This window comes from Peromyscus maniculatus, chromosome 8 (assembly GCF_049852395.1).
Source record: "Peromyscus maniculatus bairdii isolate BWxNUB_F1_BW_parent chromosome 8, HU_Pman_BW_mat_3.1, whole genome shotgun sequence".
Classification (NCBI taxonomy): Eukaryota; Metazoa; Chordata; class Mammalia; order Rodentia; family Cricetidae; genus Peromyscus; species Peromyscus maniculatus.
This window is the reverse complement of record NC_134859.1, coordinates 105432501-105451026: the sequence shown is the minus strand read 5'-3', so window position 1 is coordinate 105451026 and position 18526 is coordinate 105432501. Positions and strand designations below refer to the sequence as shown.

Genomic DNA, 18526 nt, shown 5'->3' with positions numbered 1-18526 from the left:
TGTTAATTGCTGCACGGTGGTGGCGCACGCCTTTAATCCCAGCACTCGGGAGGCAGAGGCAGAAGGATAGCCTGTGAGTTCGAGGCCAGCCTGGGCTACAGAGCTGTTAATTAACGTGTTATCTTCACCTGGACAGTTTGTGACCTCCCTCCCATTGATCACCAGAGCCTGCCTGTGCCCCTCCAGGTCTTGATGCCCCAGACACAGGACCCTGCACCTCTCTCCCGCCCTGTCTTTGTGGGCCAGGGAATGGGGACATCACTTTCCACCACCTACAGTACATTTCCCACGTGTCTCAAAGTGTGGGCCTGTACATACCACCTAGACCCTGGTGTTCGGTTACAGATGGGAGCAGGAGGCCCTGTGAGGGCCAGGCCAGCAAGGCAAGGTCAGTCACAGGACGGTCTGAACGGGCCAAGTCTTCAGTGGTCACCTGAGAAGACTCCAGTCTCCAGGGCAGAAGTCCAGGCAGGAGCTGCAGGCTTCTCAGCTGGGTGGATGGCCCATGCCTGTCACCCTAGCGCTTGGAGGCAGGAGGATCAGACCACCTTGGCTACATTTCCTGTTTCAAGAGAATAAAAGGCACCCTCTGGGGCTCCCTCTGTCTCTCTCTGCTAATAGTCCTGCACTCTAGCTGCCTGTACCTGGGTACTTTAAAATGTCCCCACAGAGTCTGGTGCACTCCTTTAATGCCAGCAGAGGAGGCAGAGGCAGGAGGATCTCTGAGTTCGAGGTAGCCTGGTCTGCATAGTGAGTTCCAGGATAGCCAGGACTATCTAAAACAGAGACCTGGTCTCAAGATGAACAGACAGATTAAAACAAAAAAAGAAAAACAACAACAAAACAAAACACACACACACACACACACACACACACACACACACAGCCATGAATGGTGGCATGCGCCTTTGATTCCAGCACTTGGGAGGCAGAGGCAGGCGGATCTCTAGATCTCTGCCAGTTCCAGGGCAGCCTGGTCTACAGAGAGAGTTCCAGGACAGCGAGGGCCACAACAGAAAAACCCTGTCTCAAAAAAAAAAACAAAAACAAAAAACCAGACACTGACCCCCATGCCTGGCTATGGCTACATCCGGACCAGTCACCTCAAAGCCAGTAGGATCTGTTAGCATCTGAACTTTATAGAGATTTCCTTCCAAGCTGTGGGTTCAAAGCCATTGCAGCAAGAGATGGGGTGAGAAGAGGAAACCCAGGCAGAGCTCCAGGCTGCACCCTGCCCTGCCTCTGCATCCCCCATGAGCATGCCACCTTCCAGGGTTGCCTCCCACAGCACTCCCCAAGGTCTCCAAGTGCAGGCCTGCACCTGCCGCTGAGAGTCTGGCAGGGTGTGCACTGTCACCCCTCAGACTCACTGTCAGCTCGCAGGCAGGCTGAGAGAACAGTGTTCTGCAGAGGTGTGGCCATGGACCCTGCATGGATGCTTTCCCCAAGGGACCCAGATGTCACTGAACTTAAGCAAGCCACTCTCAGGATCAGGAGTGACCTCAGGGCCTACCCTGGTTTAGTGTGTCTTGGAGTCCCTCTATCTGGTTCAAGCCCCGGCCCCGCCACTTGCTGAGCGTGGCTTCACCTCTGTGCTCAGGTGGGTGGAGGGTTAAGCAGGTGGTGCGATGTGGGAGGGGGTGGCAGAGAAGAGCCCTCAGTCTGCAGAGGGCTGTTCCAGACCAGGGCTTGCAGCATCATGGAGAGAGGCATACAAACATTCCTGAGAGCAACCCCTTCCTAAGAAATGTGAATGCTTCCAAAAAATGCATATTTATAATATATCCATGAATTAATATACATACCATTATGCACACTACAGAACACTCAATAAAACCTATGAAGGGATTAGATAAAATAAAATAGAGGTAGAAATTCTCATGTTCTTCCTGCTGACCTGAGGATAAGGCCCTGGAGCCAGCTGTAAGCAGTGGTTCCTGGGACCAGTGATCACAGGGTAAGGAGGTGGAAGGGCCGGGAGGGGAGGACCGGAGGAAGCTGCGGCAAAGCCGGGGGGTGGGGGTGGGGGTGGTGTGGGTGTGTGGGGAGGGGGCGGGTCGGTGCTACAGCTCTGTGCGGCTGGGGAAGTGAAATTTGGAGACGGGAACCGAGGCACCGGAGCTCGAGGAGCTCAGCCTGGTGGAGGGTCCTTTCAGGGGTGTCCTGGGGCCGGGTGAGCCTGGGCACGGGAATCCAGGGCAGAAGGACCGCGGACGCGAAGCTCGAGAGCGAGGGGTCTCGGGCTCCGGGCTCAGCTCAAGCAGCAGCCGCGACAGGTCGTCCACCAGATGCCACTTCTCCTGGACCAGCTGCAGGGAAAACAAGAGACCAGATGTTAGCTTGAAGCAAGCTGCAGCCGGAAGCCACGTCCACAACGTAATCCGAGGCCTTGGCCCCGCCAGGGCGGGTTCTCACGGCAGCGGGAGGCCACCTCAAAGCCGGCCCCTAATTTAGGACCAGGCGGCACCACAGCCCCGCCCCTAACGCATCCCAGCCCGGACCCAGACCACGCCCACCACCTGAGGCTTTGCTTCAACCCAAGGCCACGCCCCTACCAAAGTAGGCTGCCAGTGGCAGGAGGCGAGAGTTCCTCCCTAACCTCCGGGTACACCCGGCACGGCACGGGAGAAGAACCCCTCATCCCTCCCAGCCAGATTCTTCAGTCTACTACACACTCCTAAAGGGCTGGGCCGAAGTGGACCCACTCACCCACACCAGCTGCTTCCGCAGCCCTTGGATGGCTCTGGCGTTCGCCCGGGACTGGGAGACGCACACGGTCAGGACGAGGCTTAAGGCAGATAGGATTCCAGGTCAGTCACCTCCCAGGCCACCGTGGTCGCTGCCTGACTTCCGCCCCGCTTCCTCAATCTTTATCTTTGAGACAGGGTCTTGCCATGTAGACCAGGTTGCCCTGGAGCTCACTCTGTAAGCAGGGTGGCCTCACATTCACAGCCATCCTCCTGCCTCAGCCTCCCGAGTGCTGGGATTATAGGTGTGCACCATCACACCAGATCTACCGTCTCAGTCTCAAAGTTCTGTGCACGCTGTTTTATCTAAAAGCTCCCCTTCTTCTCACAGCCCCTCACTCCAAGTGCTCCAGCATGGGAAGGCTGCCTCAGCAGCGGCTGGGTTTCCTCAGTGGCCATGCAGTCCTCAGTGGCATCCTAGGAGCCCAGAGGGCCTATAGTATGCCCTCAGGTCACCTCTCTTTGGGTCATTTTCCCTGGGTCCCGCACCCCAGGACACTGTCTGGAGATGCTCAGGTGTACACCACCCCCGGGAAGGAAAAGACAAAAACCAAGAAACTGGGTTTCTCCCACAGTCCCTGCTGGCTGGAGGCACCTGAGCAGAATGAGCAGCGGGAAGCTGAAGGCGTGAGAGCTGAGGTAATGGAGGGTACGCTGGCCAGCAAGTGGCAGCTGGAGGGTCACCAGCTCTGGTACCACCTGCCAGGGGGCTGAATAGTTGGCAAAGAGGCCGCAGTCCCAGGAGGAGCGGGTGCTGGAGAGATGGGAACGGACAGGGTTGTCAGGGTCTCGGGTACGAGTTGCTGGGCCAGCCTCCCAGCTGCCAACCCCCATCACCTGGTGATCACGTAGGCCAGAGGTACTGCAGCCAAGAGCAAGCCCAGGAGCAACACCAGTTGGAAGAAGAAGGTGGAGCTGGAGGCTCGGAACAGCCTTGGGGACGCCTTGGAGTTCCTCAGGAGGGTGTACTGGAGGTGGTCGAGATAGCAGGACTTACCTGGGTGTTTTGTGGACCAGGGGGTCTGAGGTCCAGGGGAGGGGGGCGGAAGGAGGATGCAGTGCTCGAGCGAGCACTGTCCCAAGCTCCCCACCTTCTTGATGTAGAAGGTGAGGAAGAGAAAGGCACTGTTGAGGAGGGGCAGCAGCGGACAGTAGAAGAGACCCATCCAGGTGACAGTCTGCGCGGCCACGATGTCCAGCACGTTCTTTGGCACCAGGAACTCCTCCCGGTCCAGCCAAGTCCAGAACTGGCCTGAGAAGCGCTCCACTAACAGCCTGGGGTGAGGGGGGTGGGGGATCTGGGTACACTCCAGGCGGAGCCACATGGGCCTTCCCTATGGGCCATCACACCCTTACTCATGGGGACAGACCTGGCTTACGCTTGGCAGTGGCCTCCAGCCATCCCCTGGGGTGTCCCCCTGTAGCTCACCTCCGAGGCAGGCTGACCAGGAAGGCGAAGGCCACGGTGAGCAGGAAGTTGAAGATGATTAGTTTATATAACTCTTCACCCACCGAGTTCTCCCAGCACTGGGGTGCAGAGAAAGGGGACCCATCACTATCCCCAGGTTCCTCCAGACTCTCCCCTCACCCACTGCTTGCTGGGTTTGGAGGTGGGTTGGTGCTGGGGTGGGTCTCAGAGCCTTGCTTGCAGTCAGACTTGACCTCGGGGACAGAACTAGAGCAGAGGACTCCCAAACCAGAAGAGCTATAGCGGCACATCTGGGGTGTGGTGCGGGGCGCCCCCTGGGGGCACGCCATGGTATGGCAGCTCCGCCTCCAGCTACTCACGAAAGTGATACCTGGGAAAGGACTGAAAGGGACCCCGCTCTGGAGTTTGAGGTGGGGCTTCATGGGGAAGGATGGGTTGCCACCTGGTATTCGCAGGCGTTGTAGCCATAAGCCTCGCAGCTGGTCTTGTTTCTGCCTACGCACAGCACGGTCTGACCCAGCGAGAAGGAGAACATCCCCAGGCTGGCCAGCTTCAGCACCACGCACCTGAGGGCAGGGGCCGCATCAGAGGGGGGTCGGGGCTCCATCCAGGCCACAGAGTGGCTGGTGCCTGAGACCCGGTGTCGTGGGCTCAGCCCTGCCTCCTTCCAGCCTGCTTCATCTCCCTCCAGTGATTTTCAAAATGTGTTCCTCAAGCCTGACTCCTGACTCCACATAGTGCATGGGAACGAATGGTCTGGTCTCTAACCCAGTTTGGGACCCCCCCCCCCCCGCCCCGCTCCCCCCCCCCACCTATCCTCCCTGCCGCCAGCTCTAAGGTTTATTTGGACGAGTCCTGCAAGAGAAAGTCTGCGCCTTCCTGGGTCCTCAGAGTCTCAGATCAGGAGACACCTTCGAAGCTCCTCCTTTTTTTATTTACCACGTAGTAGTGGTTCTGGGCTGGCCCAGAACTTACTACGTAGGCCAGGCTAGCCTCAAACTTACAGAGATGTGTCTGCCTCTGCCGCTGAGGGCTGGTGTTAAAGGTGTGCACCACCATGCCTGGTGAGATTCTGTGTGTGTGTGCGCGTGCGTGCGTGCGTGTGCACGCACGCGCAAGCTGGAGAGGTGGCTCAGAGGTTAAGAGCACTGGCAGCTCTTCCAGAGGTCCTGAGTTCAATTCCCAGCAACCACATGGTGGCTCACAAACATCTATAATGAGACCTGGTGCCCTCTTCTGGTGGGCAAGCATACACACAGACAGAACACTATACATAATAAATAAATAAATAAATAAATAAATAAATAAATAAATAAATAAATAAATAAATAAATAAATCTTTTTAAAAAACAAATGAACAAAAACAAGGTAAGCCTGGTATAGTGGTGCAAGCGGCACACACTTTTAATCCCAGCACTGGGAGGCAGAGGTGGCGGAGGCAGAGGCGGGTGGAGGCAGGCAGTGTCTGCCTCAGCGCTGGGATAAAAGGCGTGCACCGCCATGCCTGGCTTTCTTTTCTAGGGCTGCATTGTATACTCCAGGTTTGCTGGGCCGAGAGCTTCCAGGTGATGCTCTTGTCTCTCTCCCATCTACACAGGTGTGCTGTAACTGGTTACAGACATGTGCCACCACATCTGGCTTTCTACATGTGTTCCGGGGATCCAAGCCCAGGTTGTCAGGCTGCATGGCATGTGCTTTTCCACACTGAGCCATCTCGCCAGCCCTTGACTTGGATGGTTTTGACAGCTTCTTCCTGTGTAGCCCAGGCTAGCTTTGAGCTTGCGATCCCCCTGCCTCTGCCTCTCAAGTGCCAGGACTATGCCACTGTGCCTGGCACAGTTTGAGTTGTTTCTCATGTGTGCGTCAAAGCAAATCAGAGTTGACCATGACGGAAGCGGAGGGAAAGAAGGCAGGACTCGGAGGTGAGGACAGAGAGGCTAGAGAAGCTGGCGAGGCACACACAGGTTTCGTGGGGGACCCTCAGAGTGGGCTTGCGCTGGAGTCAGGACCGTGTGGCAGAGCTATGGGGATGAGTGACCTTGGCCAGGACACTTCAGCAGTGAGTGAGGGCCATCGAGGCAAAGTGTCCAGCCTCACAATGCACAGGAGCTGTGTCTCAAATCGCCAGGCTTTGTAAGTGTTCACAGCTGGCTCTTGACTCCCCGAGGCCAAACAGCACCCCTAACCTTCCAAATGGCCCTCTGCTTCATGCAGGTTGATGGCTCCCATCAGGGGAAGCCTCAGATTTGGGACCCGAGGCTGAATGGTCTAGAAGCACTGCCCACCTCCGCTTTGGTGTACTGGTGAACATGAGAGTCTCCCGGTTCAGGACTCTTGGGGACCACAACGATGCACCCCCTGGATACTCACCAGATCAGGGTGAGGTTGACCTCGGTGCTGGGAGGGTAGTTCTCCAGCTGGATCAGGACTGTGAACAGTTGGGGACCCAGGAAGTTGACCAGGGCAATGACTCCAGGGGGCAGGTATTGCAGCACCAGAAAAAGGGACTCCTGTGGGGAGGAGGGGGTCAAGGTTCTGAGGATGCAGCTCACACAGAGGGGCCCTGGCCTGAGCCTCGGTCTTCTCGGCTGCACAGTGGGGTCACCTATCTCTTCTCACAGTTCACACCAAAAAAGCAAATAAACAAACCATAAAGGAATACATGGGGGGGGGGGTGCTGGAGAGATGGTCCAACAGTTAAGAGCACTGGCTGCTCTTTCAGAGGACCTGGGTTCAATTCCCAGCACCCACATGACAGCTTACAACTGTGTGTAACTCCAGTTCCAGGAGATCTGACACTCTCACACAGACACACATGCAGGTCAAACACCAATGCACATAAAATAATTAATTAAAAAACATAATAAATAGCCGGGTGGCAGTGATGCATGCCTTTAATCCCAGCACTTGGGAGGCAGAGCCAGGTGGGTCTCTGTGAGTTTGAGGCTAGCCTGGGCTACAGAGTGAGATCCAGGACAGGCACTAAAACTACACGGATAAACCCTGTCTCGGGGGAAAAAACAATAACAGCATAATAAATAAATAGATCTCAAAAAAAAAAAAAAAGAAAGAAAGAAAGAGAGAGAAAAAGAAAAAGAAAGGCATGCCCTGTCCCTCACCTCCTTGTTGTCCTGTGAGTACTTGGTGGCCCAGAAGATGGCGCTGATGGCTCCGGCCACTAGGAGTCCGATGAGGACATTGGTCCGCAGGTAGGTAAGCAGGCGGCAGGCCTTTTGGGCCCGGGTCTGCTGCTGAGCCAGCTCCAGGCGGCGGCCCTCTTCCAGCTCCACCTGAAGACAGGAGGGGAGGGGTCCTGAAGCATTCCACATCCATCCACCCTCACCCAGTCACTAGCCACGCTAATCATAGCCACGCCCTCGCTCAGCTAGTCCAAGACACACACACACACACACACACACACACACACACACACACACACACACACACACATGCATGCACACAAACACACATGCATGCACACCTACCTTTTGTAGTTTTTTTTTGTTTTTGTTTTTTTTTGTTTTTTTCGAGACAGGGTTTCTTTGTGTAGCTTCGCACCTTTCCTGGAACTCACTTTGTAGACCAGGCTGGCCTCGAACTCACAGAGATCCGCCTGGCTCTGCCTCCCGAGTGCTGGGATTAAAGGTGTGTGCCACCACCGCCTGGCTGTAGTTTTTTTTTTTAAAGATTTATTTATTTTGTATACAGTGTTCTGCCTGCATATATCCCTGTAGGCCAGAAGAGGGCACCAGATCTCATTACAGATGGTTGAGAGCCACCATATCATTGCTGGGAATTGAACTCAGGACCCCAGGAAGAGCAGTCAGTGCTCTTAACCTCTGAGCCGTCTCTCCAGCCCCCCCCCTTTTATTTTATTTTTACACTATGTGTGTGTGTGTGAATGCCATGGTGCACACGTGGAGGTCAGAACAGAAACTGTGGGAACCGTTTCTTTCTCCCACCTTGTGGGACCCAGAGATAAACTCCAGGTCACAACAAAGCCCTTTACCTGAACAGCCATCCTGCCAACCCCTTGTTGTTGAGACAGGGTCTTGTCTCATAATCTTAGCTGGCCTGGCACTTACAAATTTGTACCCCAGACTAGTCGCAAACTCATGGCAATCCCCCTGCCTCAGTCTCCTGAATGCTGGGATCACAGATACACACATCATACCTAGACACATTTCCATATTTATTTATTTTGTGACATGGTCTCACTATGTATCCTGGCTGACCTGGAGCTTGCTCTGTAGTTCAGGCTGGCCTTGAACTCACAGTGATCCACCTGCCTCCACCTCCCAAGTGCTGGGATTAAAGACGCTCGCCCACTACGCCTGTCACACATTCTTATAACATTTGCGTGTTCACAATCACAGCTGGTTCGTACTGTCATCTGGTCACTCCCATTCACACTCACCCAGCCCCTCACATACCACTTTCATCACGACACACACACATACACACACACACACACACACACACACACACACACACACACACACTCTGCCCCTCACACACCTTCAGTTCATTGCTGATTTCATGCTTCTTGATGGTGGCGGCTTCCCACACCCGGATGCAGAAGTCCCAGGACGAGAAGACTTTGGCGCTGAGGGGCGCCCTGTAGCCCTGGCCCAGGAGTGGCTGCCGTGGGAGCCCCTCTACCATCCTGGGGGAAGGAAGGATTGCTGTGGGGGTTCCTCCACTCTCCACCCTTGGCAGTGGCTTGGCTGGGATTCTGGCCTCAGAAAGTTGGGGCAGAGACCCCTGTTCCTGGGTACCAGCCTCACTGTATAGGAGGCAGGCTGGGGGCCAGGGTGAGCCTCATTGCGCAGGGATCTATCTGCCAGCTGATGAAGGATGGCCAAGGATGGAGGCCTGTAGGCGACTTGGGGGTCTTCGCTCACCGCTGCAATGTCCCGCAGAAGCAGAGGAGCAGGCAAGCCATTGGGCTGAGGAGGTAGGCCAGGCGGATGCTGTACCCTGAGCTGTGCTCCGGCCCTGCCCGGTAGGCACCGTAGAAGAGATAGGTGTTGTTGAAGGCCTGGGGACACAGTGAGCATGTGTGAATGCAGGTGGCATGCTGGGCCTGTTCTAAGTGCTTATTCTGCAAGGAAGAACAGGACCTTCTTATGTGCCCCAGGCTGGCCTTGGACTTGTGACCCTCCTGCCTCCGCCTCCTGAGAACTGTGCTTGCAGGAACGCACCCCTGTGCCCGGCCCAAGATACCCCTGTTTTACAGACACTGGAAGAAGCTAGGTGACTTACCCAATGTCATACAGGTTTGGGTCCAGGACTTAAGATACTGGCTCAGTGGCCTCTAGGAATTGGTGTGTGTGTGTGTGTGTGTGTGTGTGTGTGTGTGTGTGTGTGTGTGTGTTTATCTTAGAGGTCTGGACACTTTCTTCATTTGTCTCTTGCTCCAGGCTGGGTTCTATGGCTCACGGGCACATCTCCCTAAGTCTCTATATCTGGCCTGGCTGGTCTGTGTAAGACTCTCCCTTAAAAGCCAAAATGTCTCTTGAGGAGCAGGGGTCCTTCAGACTAGAGTCTCCCAGATGCCCCAGAGCATAGCCACATAGCCAGGAGAGATCCACTTACCCTGCCAGTTAGAATATTCCAAAGTGGGTTGTGGAACCTTGGAATGCCACTCTGGGGCTGGTGGCTGCCGGGGCACTGGAGGCCTGCTGAGCAGGAAGAGAGGACGGACAAGACACACACAGGTGACACTCAACCTTCCAACTCCATTGCATCTACCCTAACACCGAGGCTGTCTGTGCAGAAGGTACCATCAAGCAGAGACCAAGGCTAGCCCATGCAGCGTGCCCAGGCTGAGGTCCACAGGGTCAGGGCAATCCCAGCACTCACTCAGTTTCAGGGCAGGGCCTGGCTCAGGGTGGTGGAGCCAGACCAGCGGCAGCAGGACAAAGCTTCCGGTCATCAGTAACGTCAGCAGGTTGAGCAGCAGCAGGAAGCGGAGGAACGTGAAGTAGGACTGGATGCCCGTCCCGAAGAGGCCTGTGGGAGAAAAGCAGGGAGCCCAGCCGTCTTCCATTTTCTAGACCATTTTTCCTTGTAGCAATTACATTCCTCCTATTTGATTTAGAGATAGCCAACGCTGAGAATCACCGGGCTGTGTGGTACGTGTGAGTGGGGACCAGCCCACGGCAATATTGGGACTTGACGTGCAGTATCTCCAATAGCCCTCGGAGGGCTGTCTCCCACCAACGTGTGCATGGGAGGAATCCAAGGGGTGCACAAGGATGGATGGAGGGGCTGACCAGGGAGGTGGGAAGGGAGGGCGGGCGTGGGATCCTACCCCCAATCTCGTAGAGCGCTTCCTCCCAGAGCCCGAAGCCGTGGGCCAGCCTCTGCGCTGCCTCCCTCAGATGCTGTCGGGCCACCTGCCCTCGGCGACGCCACCGCTGCCAGCAGGAGGTCTTCACCCCCTCGGGCTCCCGCAGATTCCTGTGGGACCGTGGCGACGGGGACACCCGAGTCATCCATCCGACAGGTACGATCCTCGGGCGCGCTCTCCCGCCCCCACCGCGGCTCCTCCAGTGCGGCCGAGCCAGCCGCACCTACCGGATGAAGCGCTTGTCTGCCATGGCGTAGGGCAGCATCCGTACCGGCGCCCGGGAGGCGCACAGCCGCTCCACTTCTTCCTCCCACAGCTCCTCCGCGGCCGCCTGGGAGTCAGGCCGTCGGGGGGCCGGTCCCGACTGCACCGACCACTGGCGAAACATGCCAGGGGGCGCGCGGGACACACAAGCACCAGCCTGGCTTTCAGGAGGAACGGCGGGCGCCGGGTGATGAGCTTCGCCTTGGCCCTGCCATGTCCACAAGTGAAAAGAAGTCTGCTGCGGTCGGAGCCGGGGCTGTCCCACTCCACCTCCGACCCAGGCCTAGGTCTCCCAGCCTGTCAAATGAGGAAAAAGGCCCCGAGGACATGGGGGGGGGGAGAGAGAGAGAGAGAGAGAGAGAGAGAGAGAGAGAGAGAGAGAGAGAGAGAGAGAGAGAGAGCCACCGGCAAAGCGAAGATTGGCTGTCACAAACCTTAAGCTTTGGAAAAGCACAATCCCCACTCTTTTCCATGTGCGCATTGGCTTTCTGGGCAGTCACCCCTGTCCTGAACCCCGATAGCTCCTAGAATCCCGCTTTCTGCAACACCCCAGCTTTGGATGTGCTAGGGCCCCTGGTCTGTGTGTTCTTTCTGGGTCTGCTCTGGTCTTAAGGGACCCAGAAAGGGAGGCGTGGCTACCTCCCCAACCGTGAGAAAAGGAGGAACCCCCAAGTCACCCCAGAGGAAGCTACAGACCTGGGCCTCAATTCTTTCCCCTCACCGTCCTCTCCGCACAGCAGGCAGCTCACAAAGCGGCAAGGGACCGAGCTCCCCAAGAAGCTCCCTCGGGGGATCAGCTCCGGACCCACCAGACAGGGCAGTGAGGGAGTGGGGTGGGGTCACGTGACAGGAACCCCCCTTTGGCAGGGAAGCAGCGTCTCCTCCCCTCCACCCACTCCCGCCTTCCTTCCTCGTAGTTTCCTCTGCATCAGCGTGCACTTCCTGCATCAGAGGGGGAGGACACAGGTGAGGGGCGTGGTGGGCACGCACCCGGCCTCCCTCTGCACCCTCCCGCCCCTGCCAGCCCCCTTCCCGCCCGCCGAGCAGAGGGACCCGTTATCTGCCCTCCGCAGTCGCCCCAGAGAGCGTGATAGTGAGACGTGGAGGTTCCAGAACACCCAGCCGCTGGCTCTCCAGGACGCTGGCGTTATTTCTTTCCTTTTTTGTTATTTCACTGTGTAGCTCTGGCTGTCCTGGAATTCACTATGTGACCAGGCTGGCCTTGAACTCACAGAGATATCTGCCCAAGTCTGGGGTTAATTAAAGGCCTGTCCTATCACTCCTGCCTGGTGCCTTATTTCTGAACTTCCCGCTTTCATCCCAGGCACTGCCCTCCTGCATGTCCTGGCGCCAAGCCCAGCCTAAGTGCTTAGGAAGCGACTCGGTGCACCGACACCGACCAGACTTTTAGCAGTCATCTTGGCCAGTTCCCAGTACCGGGAGCCCTGGCCCTTCCTCCGTGTTCTCCTCTTTCAAGGCCTTGTCAGCTCAGCTCTGGATTCCCTGAGGCTCCCTGCGTCCCTGCCCAGTGGCTCTGTATTTCAAGTTCATGCAGGAAGGCTCCCTAGGAAATGACTTTTAAGTTGGGCCAGAAGTCATGCAAATTTCAGTGCAAGTGCAAGGGGGAGCCGAGGAGAGCCGGGTCAGCCACACAGGGACAGTGGTGAGGAATCTGTCACTGCCCTCTCCACTGCCCCAGCTCAGCCGGACCCTATTACCTCAGGCTTCACCACATCACTGTACCCCACACGCTTTCTGGCGTCTGTTGTCTTGTGTGGGGGCGGGGATTGGTGTTCCCTTTTACTTCCTTCTCATGGTCACCCTGCCTGTCACATGGGGGAAGGGGCTCCATGGGGCACTCTGGTGGCCAAGTCCCCTGCTCCAGCTGGTGACACGCGGAGGCTGGTGAAACTTTCTCAGCCTTAATGTCCTCATCTGTGAAATAGAAAGGTCATTGCCTAGGTCTCGGTCACAGAAAACTAGGCAAGTGGCACATTTGGGACAGTGGGTACCGGAAGCGGCTTGAACTCTGGCTTCAGAAATAGACACCACACCAGAGCAGAGGAGGCGGTAACCCCATTCCTTAGCCGGAGATGGGGAGCAGTGAACCGAGGCTGGGAGGAGGGGGTTGCCCAATCCCTGTGGAGAGGCTGGGGACTGGTAAGTAACCCCGGGACGTGAGTGGGCTTGGAAATACCGTCCCGTTTAGAAACTTGGGGAAACTGAGTCCTACAAAAATTAGGGACTCCACCTAGGAGTTGTCTATATCCAAATACTCGGCCGCGCCCACTTTGCTCAGAATTCAGGGTGGAGCGCTGGGGTGGAGTCCGAAGCTGGCGGGCACAGGGCACTGTTTTGGATGGGCGGGGCCTACTCGCGGGCGGGAGGAGGTCATGTGACCTTCCGGGCCCGCTGCCATGTGGACGGGTGGTGGGGCTACCTCCAGCTGCCAGTCTGGGAACCGTCAAACATTGCCCCCGGACCCTTAATGACAGTCTGTTAATGACTCTTCTGCTGGTGGAGCTGAAACTGCGGTTCCCCGGCGCGGGTACGCGCACAGGTGAGCCACTTCGGGGAGCGGGGCTCCTCCCCTCCAGCTAGGCGCCTGGACCCGGGTGCAGGGTCGCAGCTCGGCTGTGGGGGCGGCTGCTCCCGCCGGGGGGCTGACCCCTTGGGTGCGGGTTCCTGGGAACTGCCGCTGCGGGCCTCTCTCCGTCTGGCTCGGGGCGCAGGATGGTGCGTCCCGGAACTGCGCACACCTGGCCCGCCCCAGGCGGGACTGAAGACCCGGGGCCCAAGCAGATCCGGAGTCCCGGGCGGAGCCTCAGCGCACTCCCAGCAGCTTATGGAGAAGAGGTGTGCGGCAGCCTGAGGCCTTGAGCCTGAGAAGTACTGTGGCCAGGGAGGGGACCCTGAAACTAAGTGGGCACCACCTCGCCTGGCTGCTTTCCATTCGGGCGGTGCCACCTCCGGCTGTGCCCCTCCCTGCTGAGCTCCAGGGAGGCGCAGGCGGGGGCGTGTCTGGAGCGAATCGGGGTTACGTGGGAACTCTCGGCCGTCGGGAGAGCTCCCCGAAAACTGCGAGTTCTCTAGGTGAAGACTGGCAGGATTTGAGGACAGGGCTGGGCCTGCCTTCTGGGGGGCACTGCTGCAGGAGTCAGGTGATTGGCTGCTCATTCCGCCGCGCCCTCCCTTAGGGCCTTAGGCCAGGAGGACAATAAGCCCCTTACAATGCTTTGGCTGCTATTGTGCGGGGTGACCGAGCTGGACAAAGGGAGCTTGTGTCGGCTCAGCTTCCTCCTCCAGCTTTAAGCTGCGTTGGGAATGTAGGGAGTCAGTCTCCCGGGGACACGAGAACTTTGGAACACCCGGACCCGGGCGTTGGGGGTGGGTTTCAAGGAGTCCTGTGTGTGGAGTGGAGGCTGCCTGGGCGGTGCTGGGGGCAGGGCTCTGCGGCTGGCTGCCGGGCAGCACTTCCTGCGAGAGAAAGCACTTTGGGGTCATGGGGCGGGCGCGGGAAGTTCTCTGCGCCTCCCGGCCCCTTCCTCTTCTCTAGGAGAGTTGAAGCCCTAGGGCCAGGCCTGAGAACGGACCTCTCCCATTTTCCTGGGACCAGTGACATCTAGGAAACCAGTGGGGAACTGTGGCCTCACGCTTCCTTCCTGTTTTCTTTCCTCCCCCACAGCCCGTTACGGGCGGGCGAGAATGTTATTTGGGGCCACTCATTAATTATTTGTTTAGCTGTGGATGGGGGGCAGGCTGGGGATTCCTGTAGTGTGTTTGTGCCTTAAGTATGGGCCCCCAGGGAGGGGGTGCCAGGGACTGAAAGATGGTTTTATCTCAACAGATGGTGTGGGGGTCCCATTGGCTGCGGGTCTAGTCTCTGAGCTCTCTTAGGTCTGCAGGCCGGCTGAGGGTGTACCACAGCCATGGCTCAGCCACTGACTTTAGTCCTCGATGTCCCAGAGACCACAGGGGACGAAGAGTAAGTACCCTGGTGCTGGTGGTCTGGGATGTATCGCCCTGTCTGATGTGAAGCCTTCTGGAAGTGGGAGAGGGCTGGAGCGTGGATTCCCACACTGGTTCCTCCCTAGCAGCCGGGAGCCCAGTCCCTATGAAGAGAGCGAAGTCCATGACTCCTTCCACCAGCTCATTCAAGAGCAGAGTCTTCGGGTGGCGGCCGAGGAGGGGCTGGAGCTGCTGCCCCTGGCTCCAGGTGAGCTCAGGCCTGCGCTCCGACCCGGTGTGGGCAGGACCTGGGACTATCTCTGCCCTTGCATGTTACAGGCCTGGGGTGGGTGGGGCGGGCTGGGTGAGAGAGCTGCTGTGTCTCCATCCTTCCTAGGCAGAGGTTACCAGACCCTCCCAAGGCCTGAAGGTGCCCCCGCCCACAGCATGGCCACTCTCCGCATCTTGGCCAGCATGCCTAGTCGCACCATTGGTGAGTGGGACCCTCTGCCCTTGTTTGGACTTTGACCTCAGCCTAGGTGTCAACCTAGAGTTGTCTCCTCTGGGCTCCCAGCCTTCCTGTTGCTGGGGCCTGAGGCCCGGCACTCACCCTTGCTGGATTCTAAACATGACAGCATTTGTCATAGGCTTAAAAATAGACTCTTGGGGGTTGGGGATTTAGCTCGGTGGTAGAGCGTTTGCCTAGCAAGCGAAAGGCCCTGGGTTCGGTCCCGGTGTGTGTGTGTGTGGGGGGGGATAGGCTCTTGGTGGCCCACGCCTTTAATCCCAGCACTCGGGAGGCAGGGGCAGGTGGATCCCTGAGTTCAAAGCCAGCCTGGGCTACAGAGTTCCAGGACTTACAGAGCCAGGGCTACACAGAGAAACCCTGTCCCAAATAAACCAACCAACCAACCAGATAAACAGAAGCTCCTGGGTTTCTGGCAAAGGTCTTTCCCCAGCCCTGGGGAGGGCTAAGGGACGGGAGGCCTGGTGCTGAGATCTGTCCAGAGGGACGTCCGGCCAGACCTGTGCCTGCCTTCTCCTCCCCTGCCCTTGTTTTCCAAGGCCGCAGCCGTGGGGCCATCATCTCCCAGTACTACAACCGCACGGTGAGGCTCCGGCACAGGAGCAGCCGGCCCCTGCTGGGCAATGTGGCCCCCTCTGCCCGGCCCAGCCTTCGCCTCTATGACCTGGAGCTGGACCACACACTCTTGGAGGACGATGGTGAGTGAATAACCTAGTCTGCTGCCTGAGGGCTGCCTGGCTGTGAGGCCCCTCGGGTATCAGACATGAGCTACAAAGGTCCCGGGGTCAGTATGCCCCCCCCCCACCTCCACCATCCATCACTGAGTGTCGTCGGGGAGGCTTCCAGCGCGTGATGGTGGTCCGTACACCAGTCATAGCTGTTAGCTTTCTTCCTGCTGGGTGAATACCTGGGTGAGCGGGAGACAGCAGCTCAGATCCAAGCACTTAGAGAAGCCACTGCAGGGGGCCACCTGGGAGCGGCCCAGCCTAGGGCCCCAGGGAGCCTTCCAAGTGACCGCAGCGGAGGAGGCAAGTGCCAGGGCCTGAGACTGGAGCAGGCCTGGTTTCGTTCCCCGTCCCCAGTGTGAAGAGGCTTAGGAACGGGAGAACCCAAGGCTCCTGGCAGTGGGAGTGGAGTGGGTTAGAGTGGCCTGGGTTCCGAGTTCAGGTGACCGCCCCAGCTTCTCTGCTTACTCTGCCACCTGGCCATGTTCTACCTTCTCCGAGGTCTGCTCTCCCTTGGCCCCATCTTCCCTCTCTGTGGATGGGACTGTAAGTACTGGGCAAACGCTCTACCGTTGGTCTGGGTCTCCAGCCCTTGGTGACTGAAGACAGGGGTCAAGGCCTGCTCAGGTTGGCCTTGAACTCAGATCCTTCTGCCTCTGAAGATCATTTATGTGTAAATTTGGAGTTGGGAAATTACCCCCATGGGCTGGCCGTAGCGATGAAGCTGGCATCTGTTTATTTTGTGGGGCCGGGCGTGTGGCAACAGTTTCTCTTCCTGTTGTGGTGATAATGCTCTGCCCAAAGCAGCGTAAGGGACACAGTGTTTACTCTGGCTCACAGTTCAAACTGTGGTCCAGTGTGGGTCGTCAGGTGGCAGGAGCTTGAAGCAGCTGGTCACGGGTGTCCACCGATGAGTGCTGGACTCGGCCGTTTCCTCCATTTTATATTGTCCAGGGTCCCCTATTCTTGCTCACGGTTACATTGGGTCTTCCCACACTGATTAAAGTAATCAACATAATCCCTCCCAGGCATGCCAGGGACCCATCTGCAGGTGATTCCATCAAGTGACAGTTAGCACTGACATCATGGCGGCCATGAGGAGGCAGTGCCAACCTGTCCCCCATTCCCTTGTGGCTTTGTGCATCTGTTGTGACAGACTTAGGACCTCTAAGATGAAGTAAACCACCACTGAGTCCTGGAACTTTTTTTAAAAATTAATTTATTATGTATACAGGGTTCTGCCTGCATGTGTCCCTGCAGGCCAGAAGAGGGCACCAGATCTCATTACAGATGGTTGTGAGCCGCTATGTGGTTGCTGGGAATTGAACTCAGGACCTCTGGAAGAGCAGCCAGTGCTCTTAACCTCTGAGCCATCTCTCCAGCACCCCTGCTACTCTTTATGTTGAGTCCCAGGGTACCTTGATCAGGTCAAACCCTGCCCTCCACTGTACAAGGACTGATCAGCTGGGAAGGTGCCAGGATCTGGGGACGGGAGAAGGGACTCCTGGGCCCAAGGGGTAGGAAGAACGAGGGAGGGCCGTCTGGACAGCTGGCCCGGGTCTGGCTTTGCCTGTAAGGGTCTTAGAGGGTCGTGTTGGGCTGGCGGCTGCCCAGGGCCCTGGTCAGTGTGCAGCGGGAAGGATGCTGGGTACTGAGGGAACTTCTTCCTCTGGGCAGAGAAGCGGAGCCTGCTAGTGAAGGAGCTTCAGGGTCTGTCGGTGGCCCAGCGGGACCACATGGTCCGGAACATGCCCTTGAACCTGGGTGAGAAGCGCTGGCTTCGGTGAGTGCCCCATGGCCTCAGCTGGCCTCCCTGAGCCAGGAGGCAGCCACATTCCTCTGTAGTCTAAGGCATTTATGGTCTGGGCGTTGTCTCTGTCCCCAGAGAGAAAAGTTGGAGCCCAAAGGGAAAGCGGAGGGGCCAGCAGGGCCGAGGTGGGGTCTTTTCCTGCTGCACCAGGCTCAGATACAGCTGCATTCTGGTAGGAGCTCTGAGCTGTAATGTCTGTTGTGGGTGTGGCTGGCTGGGGTGGGGGACACCCTATCCTGTTGCTGGCTTTTTCCTGGGGCTGTGCAGATCTGTCCTGGCTTCGCAGCCCCTCAGGACTGACCTGCAGCTATCTCTCCAGGCCCTGCACAGCCTGGGGCTGGTGCTGCTCTCAGGTCTGTATGCTGCCAGGCCATGGCGCTATGCTCTGAAGCAGATCGGCGGCCAGTTTGGCTCCAGTGTCCTCTCCTACTTCCTCTTCCTCAAGACCCTGTTGGCCTTCAACACCCTGATGTTGCTGCCTCTGCTGGCCTTCCTCGTGGGAGTGCAAGCTGTCTTCCCACCTGACCCGGCAGGCCCGGTCCCTACCTTCTCTGGTCTAGAACTCCTCACAGGCGGGGTGAGGTCTTCAGCTCCTGCCATGTCCTGTGCCCGTCCTGTCCCAGCTTCCCTGGTGGGCTCCTGCCTGTCCCTAGGTGTCCTTATGGGTGGCTTCTCCTCCTGGAGGCCTGAGCATAGCCTAGGGCAGTGGTTCTCAACCTGTG

The 18526-nt window shown here is 57.6% G+C and overlaps 2 protein-coding genes across 16 annotated transcripts in view; one reads left to right on the top strand and one right to left on the bottom strand.

Annotated features, from left to right (window-relative positions):
* Positions 1-1757: 1757 nt before the first annotated feature.
* Positions 1758-11653, bottom strand: Tmc8 (transmembrane channel like 8). 5 transcript variants are annotated; one of them, XM_076543830.1, is made up of 16 exons: positions 11517-11653; positions 10759-11003; positions 10493-10641; positions 10042-10191; positions 9775-9860; positions 9081-9217; positions 8695-8842; positions 7296-7466; positions 6547-6686; positions 4619-4742; positions 4177-4274; positions 3839-4022; positions 3585-3715; positions 3343-3501; positions 2710-2788; positions 1758-2309 (listed from the first exon to the last, which is right to left on the bottom strand). In XM_076543830.1, exons 2-16 carry the CDS (start codon positions 10917-10919, stop codon positions 2064-2066), a joined length of 2163 nt encoding a protein of 720 aa, XP_076399945.1. In that variant the 5' UTR covers positions 10920-11003; positions 11517-11653; the 3' UTR covers positions 1758-2063. The 5 variants fall into 5 exon arrangements, with proteins under 5 accessions (XP_076399945.1, XP_015864035.1, XP_076399946.1 ...); XM_016008549.3 differs by having other exon boundaries at positions 11492-11628; XM_076543831.1 differs by having other exon boundaries at positions 9775-9857; positions 11492-11628.
* A 1546-nt stretch (positions 11654-13199) lies between these two features.
* Positions 13200-18526, top strand: part of Tmc6 (transmembrane channel like 6) — a 14063-nt gene continuing 8736 nt past the window's right edge. For 4 of the 11 annotated variants that reach the window (XM_042283182.2, XM_042283181.2, XM_042283184.2 and 1 more), the window contains exons 1-8: positions 13210-13355; positions 14643-14780; positions 14890-15011; positions 15141-15236; positions 15809-15967; positions 17672-17777; positions 17880-17976; positions 18124-18381. In XM_042283182.2, the coding sequence (XP_042139116.1) occupies positions 14725-14780; positions 14890-15011; positions 15141-15236; positions 15809-15967; positions 17672-17777; positions 17880-17976; positions 18124-18381 (894 nt within the window). In that variant the 5' untranslated portion in view covers positions 13210-13355; positions 14643-14724. Of the gene's footprint in view, positions 13356-13525; positions 13957-14588; positions 14781-14889; positions 15012-15140; positions 15237-15808; positions 15968-17671; positions 17778-17879; positions 17977-18123; positions 18382-18526 lie in introns of those variants that run through there. The other 7 variants (XM_006990255.4, XM_016008543.3, XM_076543829.1 and 4 more) reach the window with 7 other exon arrangements.

Coding starts and splice junctions, on each gene's coding strand:
- Tmc8 (XM_016008548.3), bottom strand. CDS start 11,268: ATGGAAAAGAGTGGGGATTGTGCTTTTCCAAAGCTTAAG. Junction 7,467..8,694: donor AAATCAGCAATGAACTGAAG/GTGTGTGAGGGG, acceptor TCCTGTCTTCAG/GTGGAGCTGGAAGAGGGCCG. Junction 4,743..6,546: donor GTCAACCTCACCCTGATCTG/GTGAGTATCCAG, acceptor CCCTGCCCTCAG/GTGCGTGGTGCTGAAGCTGG.